This window comes from Pelecanus crispus, chromosome 5 (genome assembly GCF_030463565.1).
Source record: "Pelecanus crispus isolate bPelCri1 chromosome 5, bPelCri1.pri, whole genome shotgun sequence".
Classification (NCBI taxonomy): Eukaryota; Metazoa; Chordata; class Aves; order Pelecaniformes; family Pelecanidae; genus Pelecanus; species Pelecanus crispus.
Window position 1 is genome coordinate 29,023,770 of NC_134647.1, and position 25,400 is coordinate 29,049,169.

Here is a 25,400-nt window from a genome sequence, read left to right on the forward strand (position 1 = left end):
CTTTTTGGCATGATTTTGGCATAATTATTGGGTAATGATGCTCAGTTTTCTTCGCAATCATTTTTTCTAGCTTACGAAAGGACCTCAGAAAAGCACTTGGATGGGCTAAGCAAATACCATCTGTGCAGTTGAATAAATGTGTAAAATATTTAATTATGTATGAGGCTTTCAGTAACTTCAAGGAATTCAGCAACAAATAAAATGCAAAGGATGATATAAGAGCTCAATCTTATATTTTTCACAGGAAAACTGAAGTGTGCTTTGTCAGTATTGCAGTTGGGCACATTTTGTACTGAATAACACAAGTTTGTTGAACTCTGTGGCATGCAGCTTTTGTTCTTGAGGCTTCTTGAAGCCGATGCAACCTCAACAGAAAGCTGAGGGGTTTTGCTTGCTGGTCTTAGACAAATGCCTGCTTGGGTTTATATTAACAGTAATCAGAAGAAACAACTGTTAGATTGATTAAATGAAACTAATCTTCTGTCTCATTCTTAAAATGTCATTATTACTTTTTTGTCACATATTAAATATGAGTTTTGTTTCACTAAAAAGTACTGGTTTGAACAAAAGCAAGTTATGTATATGTTGGGGAAGTGATTGTTAGATTCTGGACGCACCTTTCAGGTTAATTAGTCCGGTGTCAAACTGTATAACGTCAGCTTTCACTTTAACACCTAAATATTACTGCGTAAATGCGTTGTATGCTGAAGAGTTGATTTGAGTATGAACTGAGATTTTTCCATTCAGAACTCTTTTTTTCTAAGATATTTTTACGTTTAGGCTAGTTCTGAGTGATAGTCGGCTCAGGAATTAAAAGCTTTCTTTTTTTGTCCTTCTCAATTCAACACTAAGTATTAATCTTGCAAGAATTTTTTTTTTGTCATATCGATATCAAAGGCAACAACTTGTGTTTAATCTTCTGTAATAAGAAACACAATTTCTTTATCAATTCATAGGTCCAGACTTTTTGGCTCATCTGATAGAATTTGTTGTGTAAGTTTTGTTAGCCCAGTTGAAAACTTTGAACTTCCAAGTTGGTGAAGACTGGTGGTTAAATAAGAAATTTTTTTTAGAACTAGAGCAGGAAAGAAACCTAGCTACAATAACCAACTAAACTGCCAGCAGCTTTTAGGGCTTCCTCTGATGTACCACTTTCAGACCTCTCTTAATTAGATCTTTCCAATTTGTAAGAGCTGTATTTTTCTTTTTTAACATGTTATCTTTGAAGTCTTTCCTTTTCTTCTAATTTTTCTCTTGGTTGCATTTCTTCTTTCATCTAGTTGGACTGATATTCTGTAAATCTTGCTGTAGTGCTCATGTTGCCTCCATCATTTGTTCCCTTGTATTATTTCTTTCTGTATTAATAGCTGTCTTTTTGTACAAAATTGTTCAAGTTCTTAACAGTGGCATAACAGACTTTATCACTATGTTCTGGCTGATCTCACTTTGGGGTGGGAGAATGCATTAAATTCTCGTTTTCTTTCTAGCCCTGCTTTTCGTGCTTCATATGCATGTAAGATTTCCTTTTACTATTCATATAGCCAAATTATTTTGGCACTTTGCATATCTTACTGAATGTTTTATTCTCTCATCTGCCCCACGCTCTCCATTCAATATAATTTTTTCTTCTTTGTAATTTGTTTTTATATTGCCTGTATAAATACAAAAGTTTGTATTTCCTTGGGCAGGAGAAAAAACATTGAGAGGTTTAATTCCTAAAGTAAAAGGATATCTTACATAGTCAGCAGTCCAGGCCGTTTTCAAATCTGGTAATGTAATTGTACGATGTAAATGGAACTTTCAGAGTGGCTAGAAAAAGTGATGCCTAGGCTCTGCATCCTGACATGAAAAGTAGTCATCTCTGTATGTAGTGCATGTTGAATTGCACATCCTTTCTAATGCTAGCAATTTGGATTATACAATCTAATACAAAATATTTTCAGGTGAACATTTGTGTCATCATTCCTGAGCTGCATTAGACTTAGTGTCCATCTTTTTTGGGCGTGTGGAAGTGAAAACTGTTAATATTTCTCCAGTGTCTGAAAGCAAGCATATCCTATTGCACTGTGTATGTAATACATGCCTTTTCTGACTGAATTTGAAGTCTGTGCATTTGTATCTGACTTGAATGACTTTGATCTGCTCCTGTTATCTAAAAGCCCAGCTTTGTATGGAGTAGTCACTGTAGTCTATGTTGTAGCGCTCAGACTGGATCCATCCTGTGAAATATTTCCATGTAGTCTGTAGTTTTGCTTTGGTTTGTTTCCTGGAGGAGGCGAAACAACTGTTTTAGTAGTGGGTGCTTCCTACAAATGGAAAACATTCTCCAGGGGAGAGCTGGGCAGAGCAATGGCTGCTGCTGTGTTTAGGTGCATGGGGTACCATTTCCTGCTGCAGCAGAGGCAGCCTCTCCCAATAGTAGCTGACACCATTCTTGCCCCATGTATGGCTGGCAGGAACATCACATAAGCTCTCTGTGGTGAGTTAAAATGGTGCTCTTGCTTACTGCTGAGAGCAGGAGAAGAGGATGCTGCTTTGTGACTCAGCGTGGACCACCTGATGTGTACATTGTGTGGAGAAAAATGATAAACAGAATAGATGCTAAGCTGCTGCGTGTAAATTTGATAACATGGGCACAGAAGACATCAATGATCCAAACATTTTATCTTTTTTAAGGCTGTGAAGATGATCCAGCTGTGATGCGCAAGTATCGTCTTAACATTGTTTCAAAAATTGAAGCTGGGAGTTTAAGAGGTGGAGATGCAGCAGCATTCTTAACACAGTTAATGGAAAAATGTTAAGGGAAACAAATGAGGTACTGTGCACAGGTGTCATGAAAAAAATTATAGGTAGTGGAGGGCTGGCAAAACTGCAATTACGTATACTTTCTAGTACTTGTCCTTTTCTCTAGCAAGCAGAGCAACTCTGGATAGTTCTTTCCTCCTTACTCTTGATTGTGCACTTCCTTGTGCTTCTGTGGCTATGCAGTGGTTTGGATGAGGGAAGACTCATAATTTGGTTTATGGATCAGATAATTTTCATTTGGGACTCCCCTCCTGGTCTAATTCACTACAGCAAAGGGACTGTGCAGTTTGTGTCGGGGACCTCTACTTCCGCAGGTACTGCTGATGAAACTAGGACTTGAGTCTCCATAACATGATTAGTTGCTCAAACCATAATTCAGCAAACATGATTTGATCTTCCTTTGTGGCATCTGCTTAGTTTTTCTAGTGCAAGTGTTTCCAAGTTTGCATGGCAGGGAAGATAATGGAATTGATTGGAGTTTAAAATAACCATTTGTTTCTTAGGTTATTTGTAAACTAGATTAGGTACTTAATCCACCATGCAGCCCTACAAATACAGTACTGTCACAACTGAATGGATTAGGGTTAGGGTTAGGAATGAGAGGCTGCCTATGCTGGCAGTGTTGTAGAAGACTTACTGGTTGAACAATGGCTTTGATTTCTTAAATGTAATATCAATTTTAAAAAAAGTACAGCTCAAGCTGATCTGTTAGAACCATTGCTTCCCTAAGAGTGGTGTGTGTATAGATGTTATGATGTCCATTTTTTTCATAGCCATGCAGAATTTTATGTGCATGAGTGCTAGATTAAAGATATTTAAAAACTTTAAAACGGAGAGCTATTCAGTGGTCTGTTTCATGGCATTTAATTTAGGTCAGGGCACTGAAAACATACTTGCTACCAGGTCTCGATCATGCTGACTGCAATGTTTCTGAGAACTGAAGGGCTTCAAGGACTCTGGTTAATAGCCTTAAGTATTCATGATAATGAGTCTTCATTTTGTTACAATGAACATAGCAGAGTATGTTTCTCTTGTTTTCAATATTCTAGATAGAAACAGTATTCCATAGGTCACTGAAACTACTGTAGAGAGGCTATCAGTTTGATTAGGGCCAAATTAGTATTTTTATCTTTCTCTAGAGAATTTTGGTAGGTGTGGATATTGAAATAACTTTTTGCCTGCCATACAGTCAGGCATGAAGCTTGTATTTTGGTGTTCTGAAGATCAGAGTATCAGATCTTAGTCTGATGAGGGTTATGTTTGAATTTGCTTTACTGATAACTTGAAACCATGAGCTTATCTGCAGAAATCCCTTTAGTTACATAGTTACATACTCAGATAGTTATCAGTGTACCATTTAGTTGTCTAAATCCGTTGCTAGGTTTGAGCATGACAGTAGTTGTAAGCAATACAATTTGATGTCCATCGGGAGTATGCACGGGGAGCTTGTTACATAGGAGCATATGAAAAGACACCATCTCTGGAAATCTACTTGCCAAATTAAAAAGTTAAATTTCATGCTAAACACAACTTATCATTTCAAGTTAAATTTTAACTGATGTTTGTTATTACATCTCTACAGGGGAACTTTAGATTTGCTATAAGTATTCCAGACTGTTTTTCCTAGTTGTTGTGTGAGACCCAAGTTTTCATCTCTTCGAAGTTTTTAGGGTAAACTTGATTATTTTAAAATGTTGTCATTAATTAATTTTGTTGTTGTTGTGAAATGGCATGACAATAGTTGGTTCAAATAGTAATTTTAATTTGAAATTTCAACACATTCTGCATCTTTTAGCGTACAGGGAGAAAGTTCAAACCTTAATTTTGCTGTGCCAAGCATGAGTGGAGTTTGCTTCAGAGAATTTTGGGCTCTGTATAAAGGCATGCAGAGCAAATCATAGTTGTTCAGGTTATCAGCCAAATACACAAACTAGACCTCTCAATCAAAAGGGTTTTTGTGCAGTTCCAAATGTGTTTATAAGATTGTTGTTTTATGAAATTTTTAATGTGTTTGAACATTGAGAAGCCAGTTCCTTGTTGGTTTGAACTGGTGCGAATGGGGGTGACTTGAATTTAGCTATTAGGTTACATAAGTGTAAGGAGTAGCTCTGAACACGTATCATATTTGTGCTTCTTTCAGCAGTAAAACTGTAGCAGAGGCTTATAATTTCTAAAATGTTAGATTGTTTTCCTTTTGTCCTCAAACACTTCGGCTATTAATGAAAAAATACTGTGTTTGCTGGCTTCTACTCAGCTATTCTGGATGTACAGTGTGCTAATGTAAATCAGCAGTTTCTGCTTCTATAAATAGACATCATCAGCAGCTGCAGAGCAAAACTGGCAAGCTTCTGGTCATTTTTATTATTGCCATTCAGAAATTGTTTGAATAGCTATGAAAGTGTCCGGTGGTATGTATGCCTGCTGTAGTGATATTTGCAGACTGAGCTGAGGTTATGAGTAGGGAGAGGGAAAGAAAAGAGTGCATTTATAAGCCAACAGTGTGAGAGTAGAGGCAAAGAGCTCTGTATTCCTTCATTTGGGAGTCCTTAAGCTGAGTTTGGAGCTCTTTTATATAAGACATGCTATCCAGCTGGCTAAAAGTCATGAGTTCTTAAACTGGGTCTGGGGATAGCATTTATCTAACTTCTTCATAGCTGGATATAAGGCAGCCTTTACAAGTGTGCTCTGTTGGGGAACATCATCATACTGTTCCCTGAGAAGCTGTCTCCTAAAATTTTCGGTTCCTTCTGCTGCTGGGTCTGGTGTTGTCTGCTGCGTGGGAAAGAAACAGCCAGGCAGGAATGCTTACCTTCTACAGCATTCCTCCCCGCCTGCACCATCGTGGCAGCTCTTGTATGGCTGAACAGCAGCTACTGCTATCCTCCTTTCTAGAAGCAGACTAGGAAGTGGTACCAGAGTGGCCTGCAAGAAGGAGTGCTGACAGGCCAACCAAGTTACCATTGTTGTTTGTGAACGCAGGAGAGGTTGCCAGAAAAGAAAAAGTATCTTTCATGTGAGCGTTTAATTGTGGTTCTGTGTCTGTGTTTACATGTGTGGGTTTGTTTTTTTTTCTTGAAAGCTACCAATCTTCTTTTAAGAGTCTTACTACAAGGTCTCAGGAAATATCTTGGGCTGGAAGAATTATTTTCATGAAATAGAGATATGCTTACTTTTGGAGTTTCCAAAAGTACATATAATAAAATGGATGGTAGATTCAGCTTGTGCTGAAAGACATAGAATGACTTTGTATTCCCCTCTAATAAAAGCACATTTCTTGAATCTTGATACCCAACCTCTGTGAATAATATATAAAGGAAAGGAAATTATGACATACAGTACTGTAATGGCAGGTGGGAGTAGAGAACAGTTGTCAACTGTTGCTTTAGAAACAGCACCATCAGCCTGTGAGGTGGCTAAAGATCACCTAAAAGTGAAATTCAGTGTATTCCAAAGCCTTGGAAGCTGAAAGTTTCTTAGCATCTTAACTGTATGTTTTACCAGTGCTTTAATCTGTATTCTTTGTACTGAATTAGATCTTAGTGATGTTAACTATTATTCAAGGAGAAACACAGAACCCTGACAACTGTACTCTTAGCTTATTATTTTTAATGTTGTTTGAAATGTGTGTATGTTTTAAAACTTCTAATGGATGTCTTCTGGCTTGATAGCCTATATATTTTTAGGTGCTCTAGTACTAGAAAAATGGATCACACTAATTCTTCATAGAAGAAAATGCTGACTGTGAAAAAGCACAAAAAAAAGAAAACACGGACTTGTTCTTTTTAAAAATGATTCCTCTCACGTTTTATTCAGCTACCATTTTTAGGGAGTAATTGTAGTTCATTCGCTGTGAACGACCATTTGTGGCATTAATGAAGTCTAAATAATTGGGAGGGATGAGGAATATGGTATTTGGCGGATCCTTGCAGGCTGTTGTGAGATCTAATTGAAATACAAAGTTTAGAAGAACAGAAGAACAAGTATCTTGGAGTGCTTTTAAAGTTTATTGCTCAAATACAGTATAAAAAGTTGCACTTTAAGTATTTCAAGAAAAGATAAGCATGTTGTATACTAGCTTAATTCTTTTTATAAAGTATAGAAACTCTTAAAATACAAAGTTTAGTATCTTTTGTGGAATTAATGGAAAGGAGGAGAAACAGTAACTTGGATGTAAAATTAGTTTGACTTGTATAATTCTTTGTCCTTTAAAGACAGGCAAAAGGAGTTCATTCCAAGAATCTTTGTGTGAGAGACTACTAAATAAACCTTTTATTTCTGCTTTTAGTCAGCAGATAAGCAGCGAGCCCTGGAAGAAACCAAAGCCTACACAACCCAGTCATTAGCAAGCGTAGCCTATCTGATCAACACTTTGGCCAACAATGTTCTCCAAATGCTGGATATCCAGGCATCCCAACTTCGACGTATGGAATCTTCAATCAACCATATTTCACAAGTGAGACTTTTTTCCTGTTTTTTTTTTTTTTCCCTCTTTGTTCCTGAAAGTACACAGCAAGTAAAACTCTCACCTGACATCTTGTGAATGAGAAAAATAGTCACATTTAAAACAGAAGGATGCATTTCTTCTCATATTAATTCTGGAAATGGGTCTTACTATGTGATTGTATATCTGCGTTAGTGTGAGCATTTTACATAGGATGAAAGATTCAATGTATTCTTGGCCAGTTTATTGTTTGGAGAGGGGTCCATTCTGCATAAGTGAAAAGCACAGAAAAATCGCTAATGGGAAAATCAGAATATTATGTTAAGGGACAGATTAAGCTTTCCAACTCATCTTTTTACTTCTCCTGTTGCTGCAATACTGGCATCTAATGATGCCAGTAGCATAGATGACAAAAGTAGTTTGCTCCTGGCTTTTCTTAATAAAATGTACTTTGCAATGACATGAACATGAACAGAAGGCAAAATTAATGTTTCAAGTTTCTGTATGGCTGCAGAACTCCTGCCATTGTTTGCAGTTTTTCTGAGCAGCGATAAGCTAAGCTACTCTTGTCAGGAACCCGTGTGCCATCACCACACTGATGAGAGAATTTTGACTACCAGAATGGGCTGAGGATGGATGATAGATTTATTGGAGGTTTACATGCCAATGATGGATTAAAAGAGAAATTAAGAGCAATGATACAGCACTTGCTGTTTTTCTGTTACTGGAGAGTTGGTTGGCATCCTTATGGAATAATCTGTATCTTATTTGATCAATACATTTTGGCTGCTAGGGTTTCTTGATCTCCATGTGATAAAGTCATAAATTAAAATAAAGAATATTGTGGTATTTAGAAAGACATTTGAAAGTAGGAGCTGCGTAAGGTAGGAAATAAGCAGATGGAGCTGGTCTGTTCACTTGCTGGTGCTGAAAGTGTTGCTAAGGTAGTAGAGGTTTGAACCAGCAAAAGAAGTGAATAATTTTATGCTAGCTTAATGGGCTGAATTGGCTCACTGAGGGGTCAGATGAATTTCAGAGAGGTGCAAAGGAAGGGGTGGGGAGGATTTTCCCTTCTGGTAGTAATACGCTATTAGATTGCCTCAGTTATGTCATGCAACTGCATCCTGAAAAATAAGCTGAGAAGTTTGATTTCTTCTGCTACATGCTCTTGTTAATCCATGGAGAAGTCAATTCATTTTTTCCTCCAGCAAATGTCACAAATTCCTCTGTGTGTGTATATATTTGTGTGTGTGCTTGTGTGTGTACGTATGTGCTTCTTGACTGGCTAGTGCCAGCTGACAAGTATTTCAACTATTTGAGACCCTGACACAAAAGACAGTATATGAATAAAACTATTAAGGATTCACTGGATTTTGCTTTTTATAGAAGTGGAAAGTTCATTTTTTCATAGTTTCTGTAAAGTAGCTTTTGGGGAAAGGGCCATAGCATTTTAAATTTTTTCATTCTGAGAAGCTGAGATTTATGCAGATTGAGATGCTAGGTTAGATTGTCTTTGGCATTTATACAAAATGGCTAGTTATTTAATTACCAGTGCCTAACACCTAATGAAGATGTATCTGCCAAAATTCATAGGCTGCACTTGAACAACGAAAATAAGGTACATTTTTTTTTAAAAATTGCTCTAAAATTGGAAGTTGAGGTTTGTTTTTTTTGTTTTGCTTTGGTTTGGTTTTTTTGAGTCTGCATCATCTATATGTAGGATGCTCCCCAAATCTTCATGGAAGAAATTATGTCAGGAGCAGACAGTATTTGAATTTTGGAAATAACATACACAAAGTGTGTTGATCCAAGGAGCTTTATTAAGTAGAATTCAGTATGTTCAGAAATGGCTTCATCCCATGATACCAATGTTGTAGATAGTTGTATTATCTGTCTTAATTTCAGTGGTTATTGTTCTTCAAAAAATGAATTTATTTTGTCACAGTGTAATATGTGACAGTGTAAATGTAATAAATAATTTCTTTTCAGGAAATTTGATTATACTGCTCCTGGAACAAGCCTAACCCGCAGACTTCCTTGGTCTTTTTTTATGTTTGGTGTAAAGTTTAGTGGACTGTTTCTAGTACCACTTAAAATGCCTCATGGTATAATACCTCATTGCCAAATTATGATTTCAGTCAGTCTGACATGAAATGATGTCAGTAACATAGAACAGAAACCAGGTTAGTAATTACGATCTGCTTCCAGTGCATTATTGCATTAATGCTTTGGTCAGTAGGTATTGATATTTAAGTTTAGAAAACACTAATGCAAATTATGATATCTGGATGCATAATCCTGCTTTTAATTCTGATTTGGAATTCCATGTATTCTCCAAAGAAGGGAGCAAAATCATTTGGCTCTTAGTAAGAAAACTGTTTCAGAAGTGCTTTTTTTGTTCAAGTGTAGCTCAAACTGGAAGAGACGTGATTAACTTTACAAGATAAAATATTCTAGTTCTCTGTTCATTGACAGAATGCCAATATGTATGACTTTCTATGTTTCCTTCTAAATGCCAACTTAATCAAAGAGCTGAAAAGGAAGATGATAATCATTTGTGGCTTTTCAGATTATATATAGGTCCTGAATAAGGAAATTGTTACTATTGAAACTATTTTTATGCAAGTGATTAAATACTATTGGTTTAAAATTTAGGATTACTTTGATTTGGTCTGAAAGCTGATGAATCTATTCTTATTTGCCTTCTTGAACCTTGTCTAGAACTAGATGATAGGCAGTGGTTTTGTATTTGGCTGAAAATTTAAATCCTAAGTACAGATCATCTGTATAAATACTTTTACATGTTAAAAAATTGTGTTAAAGTTTTCAAGTTAGCAGACACTGTGAAATGTTGCTAAAGTCCAAATTCTTTAAATTAATCTGGAAGATTTTCAGGTTTTAATATTTGTATGATGAGAAGTATTTTTTCAGGTTTAGTTATAGAATACTCTTAGTTAGCAAGGTCATCTTTAAAACTCTTCTCTGCTGCTAATTATGTAAACAAGCGTGTTACCACAAAGATGAGTGATAGTGATGAGTTACTTCCAATGGCACTGCATGATGGAGAAATCTGCTTCATCCTCTTCTTATGGAATCTGATTCCCATGATACTGGCTGAGAATAGGTATTGAATAGACTGCAGACTTGAACTTCTCTTTAGTCAGCATGTGTTGCTTAGCTGAACTGTAGCAACATGTGTGAGCTGGTTGGTCTCTGCAGGGAAGTTCACTTGGACCTTCCATTGATAAGTCAGTAAAGGTTTGTAACCATTTTCAGTTGTCTTATTCTTGCAAGTTATAAGAATAGCCAACTCTTTCAAAAATGGTAATGCAAGTCTAATTTTCCACAGTATATATTACCCATTTATTGAGCAAGTAGCTTTTCAGCATTTTTGTATCATTATGACCTCTTTCTTTGTGTATAAATTACATACAACTTGAGTTGAGGCAATTAATGTCACATTTCTAATGTCAAAATTAGACAGTTACTCATTTTAAAGTAATAATCCAGTTTTCAAGGTAATTTGCAATTAGTTTGTTTAAATTCTATCAAATTAGAATTTAAAAAAAAAGAAAGCCCAGCAACACTATATTTAAGCAATGTTTTCTTCTAAGATTTTTTTAAAACTGAATTTTAAAAGTCCAGGCTAACAGGCTGACAATAAATTGATAGTTTAAAGTAGAATGTTTTGAAGAAGAAAATGTTTTTGAAGAAATCAAGGCTTCTGGAGACTTTTATTTCTGAAATTTAACTTCAGTTTAGACTTTCAAAGTGCTGTTGTGGTTTAACCCCAGCCAGCAACTAAGCACCACACAGCTGCTCGCTCACTCTGCCCCCGCAGGTTGTGGGGAGAGAATCAGAAGGGTGGAAGTGAGAAAACTTGTGGGTTGAGGTAAAAATAGTTTAATAATGGAAATACAACAATAATAATAAACTGTAATGAAAAGGAAAATAACAAAGAGAGAGAAATAAAACCCAAGGAAAAGAAGTGATTCAAATGAAAACAATTGCTTACCACCAACTGACCAATGCCCAGCCAGTCCCCAAGCAGTGGCCCCCCACCAACCTCCCCACAGCTTTATATGCTGATCCATGACATCATATGCTGTGGGATATCCCTTTGGTCCGTTGGGGTCAGCTGTCCCGGCTGTGTCGCCTCCCAACTTCTTGTGCACCCCCAGCCTACTCACTGGTGGGGTGGGGTGAGGAGCAGAAAAGGCTTTGACTCTGTGTAAGCACTGCTCAGCAGTAAGAAAAACAACCCTGTGTTATCAACACTGTTTCCAGCACAAATCCAAAACATAGCCCCATACTAGCTACTGTGAAGAAAATTAACTGTATCCCAGCCAAAATAAGCACAAGTGCTAACTTAATACTTCAAGAAATTTCACTTATAGGTAGAAGAGACTATTTCTCAAAACTCGGCGTTCAGTGAGTGGTAAATAGTGTTAACTTTGGAATCCCAGAAATTATTTAATGTTTTTTCTATTTCAATCTTTATAGGTCTTGAGGCTATTTTTATTGAATTCAGTATGGAAACTTGATGTTTCAAAATGGCCAGAAAATTCCTAATAGAAAAAAATGCAATGATGTATACTTTTTCCCCCCTTAAGCTATCGTTGCCTTATTGCAGGCATCTTGGAAAGCATATAAAAAGATCATAGTAATAAGCCTAACCTCTAGCAAGCTATAATTTAAAAGCTTTTGCCAAGGGTAATGGAGCTATGGGGGGAAAAATACATAATAATGCTGTCAGGAGTCTGAAATTTCTTGTTAGAAAACAGTGTTTTAAGTTATAGAAGGGCACAGTGTATCCCGTCTGCTTTTTCTGACAGACTTTCTAAGCCAGGTGTTTTGTTAGTCCAGCTCTAACCCCAAAAACTTCTCAACAGAAGTTTCTAAACTGCTGAATAAACATTCTGCTAGTGTTCTCCTGTCTTGCTTAAGGGATTGATGCTAGTACTGGAGGCAATAATTACTTGTGTGTTGAGGATAAATGTTTTAATTTTCTTTAGTAGCAGGTTAATCTTTGTTCCTTTCTCTACTAATGAAAGACGTCAGTGTTCCTTTCTGCTGTTTTATAGGTATCTTAAGATCTTATGACTCCGGTAGTCTACTAAGCAAGAAAATGAAATTTTTGAAAAACCTGCCAGCAAAATGCTTTTCAGTACAATTTTAGGAGTATGTACCAGAATTACGTGCCATTTTTATACTCTTACCTCGAATAGCTATGCAATGACTAAAAGAGATGTTCTGAATCATCATGCAAGAGAATTCCCATTAGATGAGCTTCAGGTTTTAATTAGGTTTTATGCATTTCATTGTTTATTACTGGAGTCATTCCTCACTGATCACCAAAGTCCTTAAGGAAACTGGTTGTACTCAAAACTCCTATGAATAATTAAAAAACCCACACTTTTCATTCATAGAAACAAGTTTCCATGGTGCCGAGATACCATCCCTACAATAATAAATGCATTAGATATCTGTACTCACATTGTATTTATAGATAATTGCATAAGCAAATACTAAAAGAACATCTTTAAACTTGCAGAGGTCAAGCACTTGAAATGCAGAGAAAGGAAGAAATCATCTTACCAATGCTGCACTAATTATTTTACTTCCTTTTTGATTTGTAGATTGAAATTAAGGCTCTGAGAGTGTAGTATCCAAGGCATAAACTAGTTTTGAATGACCAGATTCAGACCCATAAGATTTTGATGTTTCAGTACATTTGAAACATCATGTAGCATTTGAGGTGCAGCTGCTGTTGCAGCTGAGGTTGTCTAACATTCTAGCAAATGGTATCAGAGGCCTGTAAGACAATGTACAAGAGTCAGTGTAATGTTTCTGCAGTTCTCTAGTGACATGTCTAGATCACAGATGAAATCGAAATAATCATAGAGATTGAATTCTTCAGTGGTGTGAAACATGAGACTGTCCTCCAAGTTGTTTCAATCACATACCGTTAGCTTATCAAGAAAGTATGTGCTTTCTGACTCCTCAACAGATGAGGTGAGGATTCTGTAGACAATCTCTCTGGTATGACTGCTACTTGTTCCAGAACTTCCTCCACTATGCTGCAAAAGCAAAGCTCTGGCACAGATAAGGGATAAAAACCTGTGATGGAATTTTATTGAATCTTACCCTGCTGCAGAACGGTACACTTCCGGTACTCTGGCCTGGAACATGTTTATGTGCTCTGTTTGCACCGGTCCTTGTACAGTCAATTATATTGTAAGAGCTGTGAAGATCTGATCTGCACGATTGTATTGGGGGATGGTATATAGACCTGGTAATCACAGGAAGCTTCAGGAAGGTCTTTGGCAAAATTGGTTGGAGAGTGGTTTAATTGTTAAGTAGTCGTAGAAATATGTGTTTCTGTTAAGCTTGTATGAACTGTGAATTTCTGCAGATTTTATATATTGGCCAAATCTGGGTGGGTTTTTGTGAGGGTGATGGAGGATATTGCCCAGATAGTTTTAACTACCCCTATTAAATTTCAAATCACGCTCAATGAACTCAGACTTTCCAAAGAGAGGGTTGCCAACATATTTTGACCTTGAATAATGCACTTCTCTGTAGCTTTGTTTTAATAAACAGCTCTGCAGCTTTAGTAGAAACCTTACAGTTCTGGGCAGGTGGTACTAGAGGTGGCAAAAATGTACATGACAAAGCTGTATTCAGTGCTTAATTTTAGCAAAGTTGCAAGATTTGAAAATATGTTACTGGGAAATACTAGGTAATCTTGACAGATAGTAATTTAAGCTTCCATATAATGCCCCTGGTATTTGTGGAAATTCTTCTCTGGAAAGAATGTGAAGAAACAACTTCTTGGAATTGGTGTTTTTTTGTTGTTTGTTGTGTTTTTTAGGGGTTTTTTATTATTTTTGTAGTTTTAAAGGTTGTGATCATTGCACAAAGTAATACATGGTCCATTTTGCTTGTTTTCTATCAGTAGCACAAACAAAAGTGTAAAACAGTGTAACCAACCCTACTGTCCCAATCCTTGCCCACAGAAAAATAAAATAAAAAAAATGTGTGTTATGAAAATGAGTTCTCATTTGTACCTGTTCCTTAGTTACTACAGAGCCTGTCTCCTAACTGTGAGAAGTCTTTCTGGTACCATTCATAATCACTAAAGTGGTAACAAGAAATCCTATGAATGTTTAGAAATCATCATGGTGGTGATTCTGGTTGTTTTCTTACTTTTTTTTACCCCATAGCTAAAATATTTGTTCACAGCTCTGGCAAATTTCCTGTAAGGAAAGCTGTTTTGTGAGCAAGGAATTATTTTTGTTTTAAATGATTCAAGCAACTCTGTGCACTGTGATTTAAAAGATTCTATTTTCTTGGAAGGGATAGATAGACTTTTTCGTAACTTTTTCCTAGTCTTGTAACCAAACAAGATTCATGTACATGTTTTTAGGCAATGAATTTTCAGCAGGGCTTTGTCTTACACTAGAGATTCTCCTGTGGTACTCATTGTAGTATGTGGAGGGAGGGATTTTCAGTGTTGGCCTTAGACATTCTAAGTGAAGGCGTTGGGCTTAACCACTGCCTTCATTGTGGATAAATTAGTACCGAGCACCTTCTAAAGTCTAATCATTGCTTTGTGATGAGTAATTTGTAATGACTGAAATACCCTGTCCATTTGTCTGCGTGAAATTTTATTCTATCATATGACTACTAGTTCTAGTTTAGCAAACTGTTTTACAGTATAAGAAAACCTGCTTATGATTTGTTTTTTCAGGTCATAAAACTTCAGGTTTGGAAAGGTATCCTTACACTTCATCTAGTTGGAGACTATTTCAAAGACAAGCTTAGAGAGCAATTGTAAAATTAAAAAGGATAATTGAAAGAATTGTATAAAACAGTAAATTAATGGGAACTACTAAGAATGGAAAGGAGAAGGAATTTTGCTGAACTGTAAAGAATGAGAGTAACAGAAAACCCAAAGAACCCGTGGCTATTAGTGTGGGTTTAGAGGTGGCAAGTTCAACAGTAAATTGAACAAAGATGATGTAATCAAGTATGTGTAGTGATATACAGAGATCTTCGAAACGTTGGAACTGATTCAGTTTTTTTTTAAACTTACTCTGTATTCAAATGCATACCACTGTTAGTAAATACACTGCGTCTTTTGTAGACGGTGGACATTCACAAAGAGAAAGTTGCTAGAAGAGAAATTGGTATCTTGACTACAAACAAAAACACCTCAAGAACTCACAAAATCATTGCACCAGCTAACTTGGAGCGACCAGTTCGCTACATCAGGAAACCTATTGATTATACAATTCTAGATGATATTGGACATGGAGTGAAGGTAGGTGATATTGTTAAAACAGCCAAACTGCAAATACATTGTCTTGTATATTTTCAAAATAACCTGATGCTTTTCATGGTAACATACCAGTTTCTCCTTGCCTGGCCAGTGTGTCTATAAACATAAGAGGAATCCTGTCCAGTTTGCAGTTGCCCCTTCCTGTTCCCTTGCCCCAGTGTTTCTAAACCTTGCAAACCCACTGAATCTTATTTCTGAGGAGACTATGGGTCTCACCTTTGAAAATGCTTCTGAATGCCTACTTGTGTGATGCTGCTATTATTGTTTGAATCAGTTGCCAGGGATATACATGGGGACTCAAAGGCTAATGACCATCACTTTTCTACCTGAATTAGCACCACAAAGTATGATCCAGCTGTAATTGCCACTGGTTTACTTTGAAGCTCACCTGAAGAAAGGGTTTGCATAAGAAGTATTATGTGCTCCCTTTTCTTCTTTCTGTCAGAGTCAGTTATACCCATATCCTGTGATGTGGTTTGTTAAAGTGAGCTCTCTACAACGTTTGTGCCATATTGGGTTTCAGAATGGGAATATTGCTGCCAAATTTGAAGCCATCTAGTTCTCCCTTTTAAGACTAGGAGAAAAGGAGGAATTTCAGGACAAAGATCAGACTGAGACACAACTGGTGGCTGTTGTATGCCAGTGTTAGATCAGTGTACACAACAGCAGTCATATCATGTGTGAGATTAGATATGCATTTTTAAAAGCACATCCTGAATGTAAACACAGTCTCAGCAGGTGTGAGCTCATTGTTAACTTGTGCTGCCAGGAGAACAAATACGGAAATGTGAACACTGACAGTGTTAAAGTTCCAGGAGAAGAAAGGTAAATAACACAAAGCGGTGTCATTTTTACATGACAAACTAACAAATCTGTAAACCTGCTAAGTAGCAGTAAGGTAAGATGCTTCTTCCAGTCAAAGTACACCAGAATTTCTTTTGCTTGACACCTAACTGCATTAGGTTATCTGTGTTGTTCAATTTGAACTGTCTGTTTGGATAGTCATTTAAATGGCAATAGGTTGTTTAACCAAACTCTTTAAATTCAAATTCTGAACAGTGCTATTTTAAATATCTTTCCCAAGTGATTTTACTCAATGTCTTCTCAACATCCTGTTTGTTAACAGAAAGTCTTTTTTCCCCATTTCTTACCAACAGAGTCAACCTCGGTTTGTTGCCCTAAACAGATTTAAAAAAGCCAAGTGACTCTTCAAGCTTGATTTGGAAAACCAAACCAAACAAAAAAGCATAATAGCTCCAGTTTTGACCAGGAAATTATTATCAGTCTTGTGTTAAAAACTACTGCCAGTTCTTACAAATCTTGAATTTATGCAGGTCAGCAAAACTCCTTCTGGATATGGATGGAGCATATTAACCTGTAGGATTACTGTTGCTAATATTTTAATGATCACTTTTGTTTTAATGAGATTATTTTAGAACCCATTAAAGAATAGTTTTTAATTGCTCTGCACTGAGAGCACTGGCTCTAAACCGTTATAATTGGTATCCCACTTACCTCAATGTAGCAGAATAATACTCACTGTGATGCAATGAATTACGTTCTTCTGAAAGAACATAGTTCATCAAATGGATGACTACTCAAATGTGTATTTGCATCCATTTGTTATGCTTGTGATATGCTTGAAACATCTTACAAATGAGATTTACAATGTACTATATTTATATAGAAAATGAAAAAGTATTGTGTACTTGTGAAACAATAAGCAGAGAGCTTGACATCATGCTATCCTTAACGTTAAGACCCATAGATCTGTTCCAATCAGGTTAATCCTGTGTTCAGCACAGAAGAAAGAACGACTCTCTTGCTGATGGGGAGAAAGTGGCCAGTTGTGCTTATGAACATGTTGGTTTTGTTCTGCTTGAGTAACTGCAGATTAGTTTACTAGATCTCTGGCTGGAGAACAAGGAGGAAAAAAAGAAAAAGGGTAGGAGCTTTAAATTGGCCTATTTATAGCTCTTTATTGCTTGAGCTGTGGCATTTTTCCCTTCACATGAGTATTCAGGAGTTATTGGATAAATAGTATTAAAGTTCCAGTTAGCATCAGGGTGCCTCAGTCTGCTTTCTTTGTCCTCCTTCTGTTTTTTCTGCTGTAGGGCTTCTCCTCTAGTACTTGGACCAGAATTATACATTGTCAGGACAATCAAAGAGCTAATGCAGCAAGCATTCATTGCAACCCCTGAGAAAGATGGCAAACTGGACAGAGACTAATACAGGAGGAAAAGGGAGCATCCTTGGCCAAGAAATCCAGTATGCCATGTTGAGAGAAGTAGTATAGGCACTTGAGCACCTATTCCTTCTGTTTAGAAATTCAAAGCATCAGTGAAGATACCATCTTCAAGAAAAGGTGTTCTGCAATATGGTTTCTTAATAGGTGAGAGAGAATTTAAGTGCCACTGTATCATTCCAGCAGTTGCTCCTCATCTTCCCTCCCTGAGGCTACAATGCTGCAAAAATCTAAAGAACCTTTTGTCTGAAAGAGACTTGCTTTCAATTTTTTCAAATGTTTTCTGAGTTACTAAGTCTTCGAAACTGTTCTTCCCTCCAAAGAGTTCTTTATTCAAGAGGATGAAAACCAAAAAAGTTTGATCCATTCCAAGTGGTGTGTATTAAGGCACTGTAATTGCCAGGCAATGCTGCTGCAAATAAAGGTCTCGGCTCATGGACCCTCTAAGTGGCCACGCTGTCTGGCCAGTACAGGGGGACCTGGTTTTCCAGTGTAGCGTGTGAAGCAGAGACCCTTTTGGTTAATAGATCCATGGAATTTTAAACTCAAAGACGGGAGGTTTTCTAGGAAATCAGATTATTTCTTTTTTAATATATTAGGGTCTATTTATGATCTAAATGGATGAAACTGAATAGTCACTCTGGATGTTCCACTGTTGAGATTCTGCATATTTAATGTTCAGTGTTACAAAAAGTGTAAGAAATGTAATGACACGTTTAGATTAGCTGAATTGAAAACAGATCAAACGATATTCAAATGGAAGGACTAGTATTTTTTAAAAAATTATTATGGGGAAAGAAGATACATGGTATTGTGCCAGGAAGATGTAGAACTTAATGTCAAAAAGCTAGTACTTAGGCTTTAAAATAAGGTTTTGCTGTTGGTTAATGTCTTAGTATTTTGTTTAGAAAATACTGACACGTGGTGCAGTATCCATATAGAGTGCTGTACTTCTTAGAAGATGTAATGATTTGCTCTTGATCTTTGTTCAAGAGATATCTCATGGCATCAGGTTGTTAACTAACAGCATTGTCTAGGAAAGAACATATATTAGCTTAATATTCCAGGGGCTTCTGTTTCAGCTAGTTGTAAATATGCTAATGCATGTAACAATTTAAATGAGCTCAGGTATTGATAAGGCTGTTCTTTGACAGCTCAAATAAATTAATCTCTGAAGTTAATCCATCTAGATCTCATGATCCATTCTGAAAGAAGCTGACTTTTTGTTAGCACTGCACAAACTTGAGTAAACAGCGTACAAGCATTTGAGCATTAATTTTAAGGTGTTAATCTAAAGGCCTTGCGGTCAATGTATATTAAAAGTTTCAGCTTGAAAATCTTTTGTTCATGACACATTCTGCTTTAACCACTCTTTCTATGATCTACTGATACATTATTTTGTTAATGCTGAATGCTTAACTTTTTTCTTTCTTTTTCCTTTCTCTTCATATCCTGAAGTTCCAACTAACCTTTCAATGCTTTTTTTCCTTACCTCTTTTATTTGCTCCATTTATGCATTAAGTGGTTGCTTAGATTTAAGGTAAGAAACCCCAGGGCTGGATTTCCATTCTTACTCCTCTGAGACTATTACACACGGGGAGATGATTAACATGAACGTTTCTGATTGTTTAAAACAACACCCACTCTTCCTCCTGTGTATCAGACCTTCTGTTGAATGATGTCATTGCAGATAAACATTTTGTGATATAAATTGGTGTATTTATGTAAGGAAGCTAACACAGTTCATTTTAAAAGCTTTGTGGCAAAATATTAACTGCATTCAGCATATCTACTGGATCGTTTACAAGGGAGGAATGTTGTGCTAACCTTGTGTAGACAAAAAGATACAGTGAATAGATAGCAGCTGAATATGAGCCTCCCCCTGTGTAATATTCTTTTTATCCTATATACGGTGTAAGTTATGATGTGATTGGGATTAATGTTTCAGTGTGAGATTGCTCAGATAATGGGCTCCAAAGGTGTGTAACAAATTCAAATCTGTATATTATTTTTTAAAGTTGCAGTATCCTTAATTTTTTCAGAAACTGCTAGCATTATTTAAATACTAAGAGGCACTCATATATAGAAATTTTCAGAAATTTGATAGCTGTGTAAAATATTTAATAACCCTTAAACAACAAGCTAAGTGATTTATTTAGTTGGATATTAAATGAATAGTGCATCAAAGAACTCAGACTGAAGTATGCCAAATTCTCAAGGATCTTAAAGAGGTTTAAATGCTAGTAGCCTTAGTGGCTGCAATAGTAGCAATAAAAAGCATCCAATCAATTAGACAAGCAGTTAAATGAAGTTACATGGTACTAGGTTGGAGTTCATAGCATATGAATTAATAGATAGGTTATAGCTTTTATGGAGTATTGTGATATCCTCCTCCTCCTGAAGTGCAACTGGTTTGGGGAAAGAGGGAATGAAAGTTTTTTAGTAGCAGCCACCACAGTTTTAAAGAGGGAGCTGTGTTTTAGAACATAGAATACTAATATGGAATATATTAATTAAATGAAGTTCCAAGTTGATGTGAAATATTTTTCATGACTGAGTATTTTCCATGACTGGAAAAAGCTAAAAGAAAATCCTACATGTTCCTGAAAAGATTGCCTGTAAAACCAGGTATTACTGTAGATATCCCAATGATGTCCCTATGGAATTAGCCAGATGGTACTTTTAGTAAGGTATTTAAGTATATGTAGCACATCTGATCACAATGTAAAATGTTTAATAAATGAGAGATTTCTCCCATGTCATTAGAAATGTATTTTTACATAAGTGTGTGAGTTACAGTGTTTCAAGTCATGTAGGGTTTAAATGCTTTTTCTTTGAGAATTGCAAAATATATCTTCTCCCTGGCTCTTTCTGTCTATCCACACAGAATGGACACACACTTCTAATGCTGAATATGCCTTATTCTGGGTGCAGTTCATATTGGATGATGGTTTTCTCAGTGATCTTAAAAAAACAATTTGCAAACTCAGTTTTCTTTGTTGCTCTCTGCAGTTGCAGTTATAAACAAGCAATGACCATCCTAAAAAAAGAATTAAAAATTGTATAATTATAGGTTATGTGTGAACTGCTGTATCTGCATCATCTGCAGTGGTGATAACAGTCTCTTCAGCTTTCTAGAGAAATTTTTTTTTTTCTATTTATAGAATATTTGGAATGAAAATAACATTTTTTGTTATAATGCCAGTTAAAATATTTCTTTATTTTTACTGAAGTAAACCTGATCAAAAATTGATTGGGAAATTACAATATATCAATCAACTTCTCATTCCCAAAACATGAGAGGTTAAAAAAAAAAAAAAAAAAGAAAAAAAGAAAAAAGCAGTGCAGCACCTCTCAGTGGACATAAGTTATTCTTTAAGTCTCACTGTAGTCACTGTGCATCAGCCTGAAAGAAGAAAGCTAAAAGGAGGCTACTAACCCTAGTTCTGTGTGAATAACAATAATTTTACTTCACCTAGGAGAGATTGCATATGAAGTGTTTAGCCTGCATTTATTTTTCATGGCTGCAAGGAAACCTTAGTCTTAGCTAACAGTTACAATATTAAACTAACTGACCGTAGCAGGACTAACTGTGCGTGTGTCTGGGTAGCTTAAATTTAAATTTTAAACAGATTTTGAAGAAAATTCCAGTTACAAGTTGGAGGAGTATCTGTAGTATCTCCTGTCAGCAAATCAATTGAAAATGACATTGTTTAAGCCTTTTTCTATTTACCAGACTTGGTTCTTCAATTGCTTTATGTAGGTGGATGTGGTAAAAACAAGTAAACTCACTTTCTGCAGCTTCTACTTGTGGTCATTTGCCAAGACAGGGTTGAAATTTAGACATTTCATTTCCATATCAACTAGTTAATCATCTACAAACATATGGTTTAATTAGACATGCAGAGTTAGGTATTCAAGAGGCTGAGCACAGCCTGGGAAGGAATTTGCTTTGAGGTAGCAGATGATGGGCCAAAAATCTGTTCATCCTCTCTGTAGCGTTAACAAGATGAAGCAAGGAGTGGGAAGGGAGTTTTCATTCAGCCTTAGGTTGTGTTTGCTGGAGTCAGGTATAAAATTGCTCAGGAAGGTTGTGTAGCTGCTTGAAGTTTGTGAATATGCAACATCACTGATGGGACACTTTTTCTTACTAGCTTTTGGGCAAAAGATGATTCTTTTGACATCCTGAAAGTTCTGAAAAATCCAATGTGACCATAAAGCACCACTTAAAAATTTCTGGGCTGAGTCCAACTTTGGCTTTAGAAAGTAGCTCCTCCTGAGGTTTGATTGTGTGGAGTATCTGGTATTCAGAATTTTTGGAAAAAAACCCCACTCTGTTCAGTTAATTGAACTGACAATGGGATGTTCTTCAGAAGAGTAGAAATGTGGATTGAAGTCTTTGTTGCAGGTAAGTGCCTTACAGCCATGTAAATACACAGTGCGTTGGTGCAAATAGGTTTTGCGTGTCTGATGACCAGCTCTCACATCTGACCAACTATGTATTTCTGCACTTCTTGTTTGGTGAGTCCAATTCAACAAGAATTGAATTGAATGAACTGCAGGATTTCTCAGTTTTAACCAGTTTTTTTCACTACAAATTTCTTATACAGTGGAGTGCTAAAGAAGCTCAATCTGTTAATGTTTATAAAAATGTAACTAAAAAGGAAACTCAGTCATACATAGGACCATAAGAAGGTGATATAATCACTGGTATGTATGAAAACCTAGTTGTCAAAAATAGAAACTGGACAAGTAAGTCTTAATTATTCAAAAAATTAAACTTAAAATGATAATTTTCTAAGGGCTCTAGTCAGTCCCATATCGTGTCTTGAAGTCATCAGATGTTACCTTTCTAAAACTGGCACTGTAGCTCAATACAGAAAATATTGGATGAAATACTGTTGCACTCTTTAAAAAGAATGGTCCATAGTGGTCCATTTTTTCACAGTTCATTTTATGGCTGTTACTGTGGAGCTGGATCTCAGCATCCTCCAGGATGTGTTACTTACCAAGGACCTGCTTATTTTAAGTTGTTCATGCAGTTTCTTCCTCAGGAAAACTTCCAATTCCAGCTCCAGTGCTGACAGAGTTAGAGCTTTGGTAGAAGACATTTTCTTCTGTAGTGCAGGTGCTTGCTAATTCGCGTATAAAAAGCTTCTGCAAGGTATCCAGTAAAGAAAAGCTTATCCAAAATCTCCCTAGAATTATTTGGTGTTCCTCCATGTAATTTCCATTGGTAATATTTTCTACTTTTTTTGCTTCCGTGGGAAGAAGCAAAAAAAGAATTGGAAAAAATCCCTGCATGCATCCTGCGTAGACCCTGTGCACTACTTGTCTGTTCACAGGGTTGTCTTCCTACTTTTAGAACAGTCAGCTGGGTTTTTTTTCTGTGCTTTGTGCCCAAATCATTACTGCCTCTCTTAATTTTTTCTTTTTTTAGCACAGTGGTTAGCTGTTTGGCAGTTGTGAGCAAAGGCAGAGATACTCCTTTGTATTTTTGGTTGCGGGCTCTGTTTTGCCACAGAGTTTCCTAAAAGAATTTGCAAGCTCGTCACTACAAACCAACCACAGATCTGTGGGGTCCTGCAGCCTGCAGTCAAACAAACCACCAACAGACAGATGCATTCCTCTGCTTTCACCCTCTAATTAAACCAGTTGCATCTGGATAGTTCCAGCTGTGTGAAGCTAGGGGAAATGACATCAGAAACAGTGCAACTTCTGGCAAATTCCAACTTACTCCAGAAAACAGATTTTTGAAACTTGACTGCAAATGTGACCTTGAATTCTAGTGGTTGCTTTGGATTTTAGAAGTTTGTAAGAGGGATGTGTGTGGATGAGGATTTGTGTATGGAAACTGTCTTTACAACCATATGTGCAAAATGGAAAACACAACCGAGTAAAGTTTTGCAAGAGGGGGGTATTAATGGCTTTCCTTTTTTATTGTCTTTTTTTTCCCCTCCTAGTAGAAGTCATAGTAGAAGGGGACAGTTGGAAATGTTACAATGTTTGTATCTCAACTGAATTTGCAACTTGTATAGTTTTAAATTTTCTTCCTTTTCTTTTTCTTAAGGCAGTCTGTAACCTTTTTTAGTGTCTTGCATGATACTATTTCTACAGATCTGTCCATTTTGATCAGAACTGTTGGAATAATTTTATATTCTTCATTTTTACTCTGTGATTATTTGGCCATAGGTCAAAGGGGAAGTTACTCAGATAGGGTTGTTTAACTGACAGTAGATAAGCTTAAAGTCATCAATCCTGTCAGATTTGAAGACAACCTGTTACTTGCTCATTCAACATCTTGATTTCAATGTTGAAAAGTCATTTCAAAGAGCCTGAAAATAAGCTTACTGTGAGTGCATTTCCCTGTCTTTCAGTTTAGTCTTTCTTAAGAATGGCTTCTTTGTGACTAAAATTTCTTGGCTAAAAAAGGGTCACTTTTTCTTTGGCCACATTTTCTAAAGCCTTCTTCCCATCCTATGTCAAGGATATGTTTATTTGCAGTGTTAATGAAAGTAACTAGCAGTCACTGGAGTTCTGCATTAGTCAGGCAAGTATTACTTCCACTTCTCACTGTATACTGTGTGATGTTACTGCATCCTCCACCTCTACTGTCCTGTCTTTTCATGTAGCTCTAGCCCAGTGGAAACCTAAAACTTCATTTTTGTTCCTGCAACGATTGTATACAAATAGTAAGATTCTTTGTGGTTAAATATATGGAATTTTATGTTAACTGTAAAATGATAGCTAGTGGTTACATCATCTGGTCAGAAACAATAGTGTAGCCAGTTAAACCACCTAAATGGTCTATTCAGGGGCAAACAGATTGGTCCAAGTTTGTTGTCATCTAAAGACATCCAAAACCCCTGCCCACTAGGCTTAACGGGCTGTTTGAAATACAGCAAGTAACAATGCAGTGAGTGTTTGATTAAGGTGGTTTTTTTTTGTTGGACAACTCAAATAGGTAGGTGGGTGAAACAGGCATCTTAAATGAAAGAGTAAATACAGGAGGTGCTGCAACTTTAAAAAAAAATTCAGATTTTGTGCTATTTCTTAATGTTCCGTGTATAGAATAAATATACTTCATTTTACACTTTCCCTCTTCCCTTCAAGTAGTTGTAGTTCAGTGCTTACTTCATCCCTTACTTGAATTAACTTTAGATTTCTTGTTGCTTAGAGTTGGCTTAAAGGACTTTATAATGCTGTGTAAAAGAATTTTGTCTTAAATTGACATTACAAAGTACTCTTGCACAACTAAATCCAAACATCTGTTTTTGAATCTGACAAAAAACCCCTTACAGCACTTGGTTTTCTTTTCCTCCCAGCAGATTGAAAATGTGGTAGCACTGGGATTATTTAGAGCCAGGGAATCAAGTTTCAGTGGATTAAAATACTGTATATATTACTCTTTACACTGTTCTCAATATTCATCAATTCACAAATCTAAACATCGCCAGGGTTTTAAGCAAGTTGTTACAGTCAAATTTTAAAGGAGTAATTTGCCTTTAATGATGTTTGCAAATACTCCTAATGCCTTGATCAGCATGCCTTTTTTATATGGGTGG

The 25,400-nt window shown here is 36.4% G+C and overlaps 1 protein-coding gene across 45 annotated transcripts in view; it reads left to right on the forward strand.

Moving 5' to 3' along the window:
* The window catches only part of ABI2 (abl interactor 2), a 66,176-nt gene that overhangs the window by 23,735 nt on the left and 17,041 nt on the right, over positions 1-25,400 (forward strand). For 20 of the 45 annotated variants that reach the window (XM_075711268.1, XM_075711272.1, XM_075711281.1 and 17 more), the window contains exons 2-3: positions 7,091-7,258; positions 15,396-15,572. In XM_075711268.1, coding sequence (XP_075567383.1) covers positions 7,091-7,258; positions 15,396-15,572 — 345 coding nt within the window. Of the gene's footprint in view, positions 1-7,090; positions 7,259-15,395; positions 15,573-19,357; positions 19,376-24,381; positions 24,390-25,400 lie in introns of all 45 variants that reach the window. The other 25 variants (XM_075711269.1, XM_075711270.1, XM_075711273.1 and 22 more) reach the window with 6 other exon arrangements.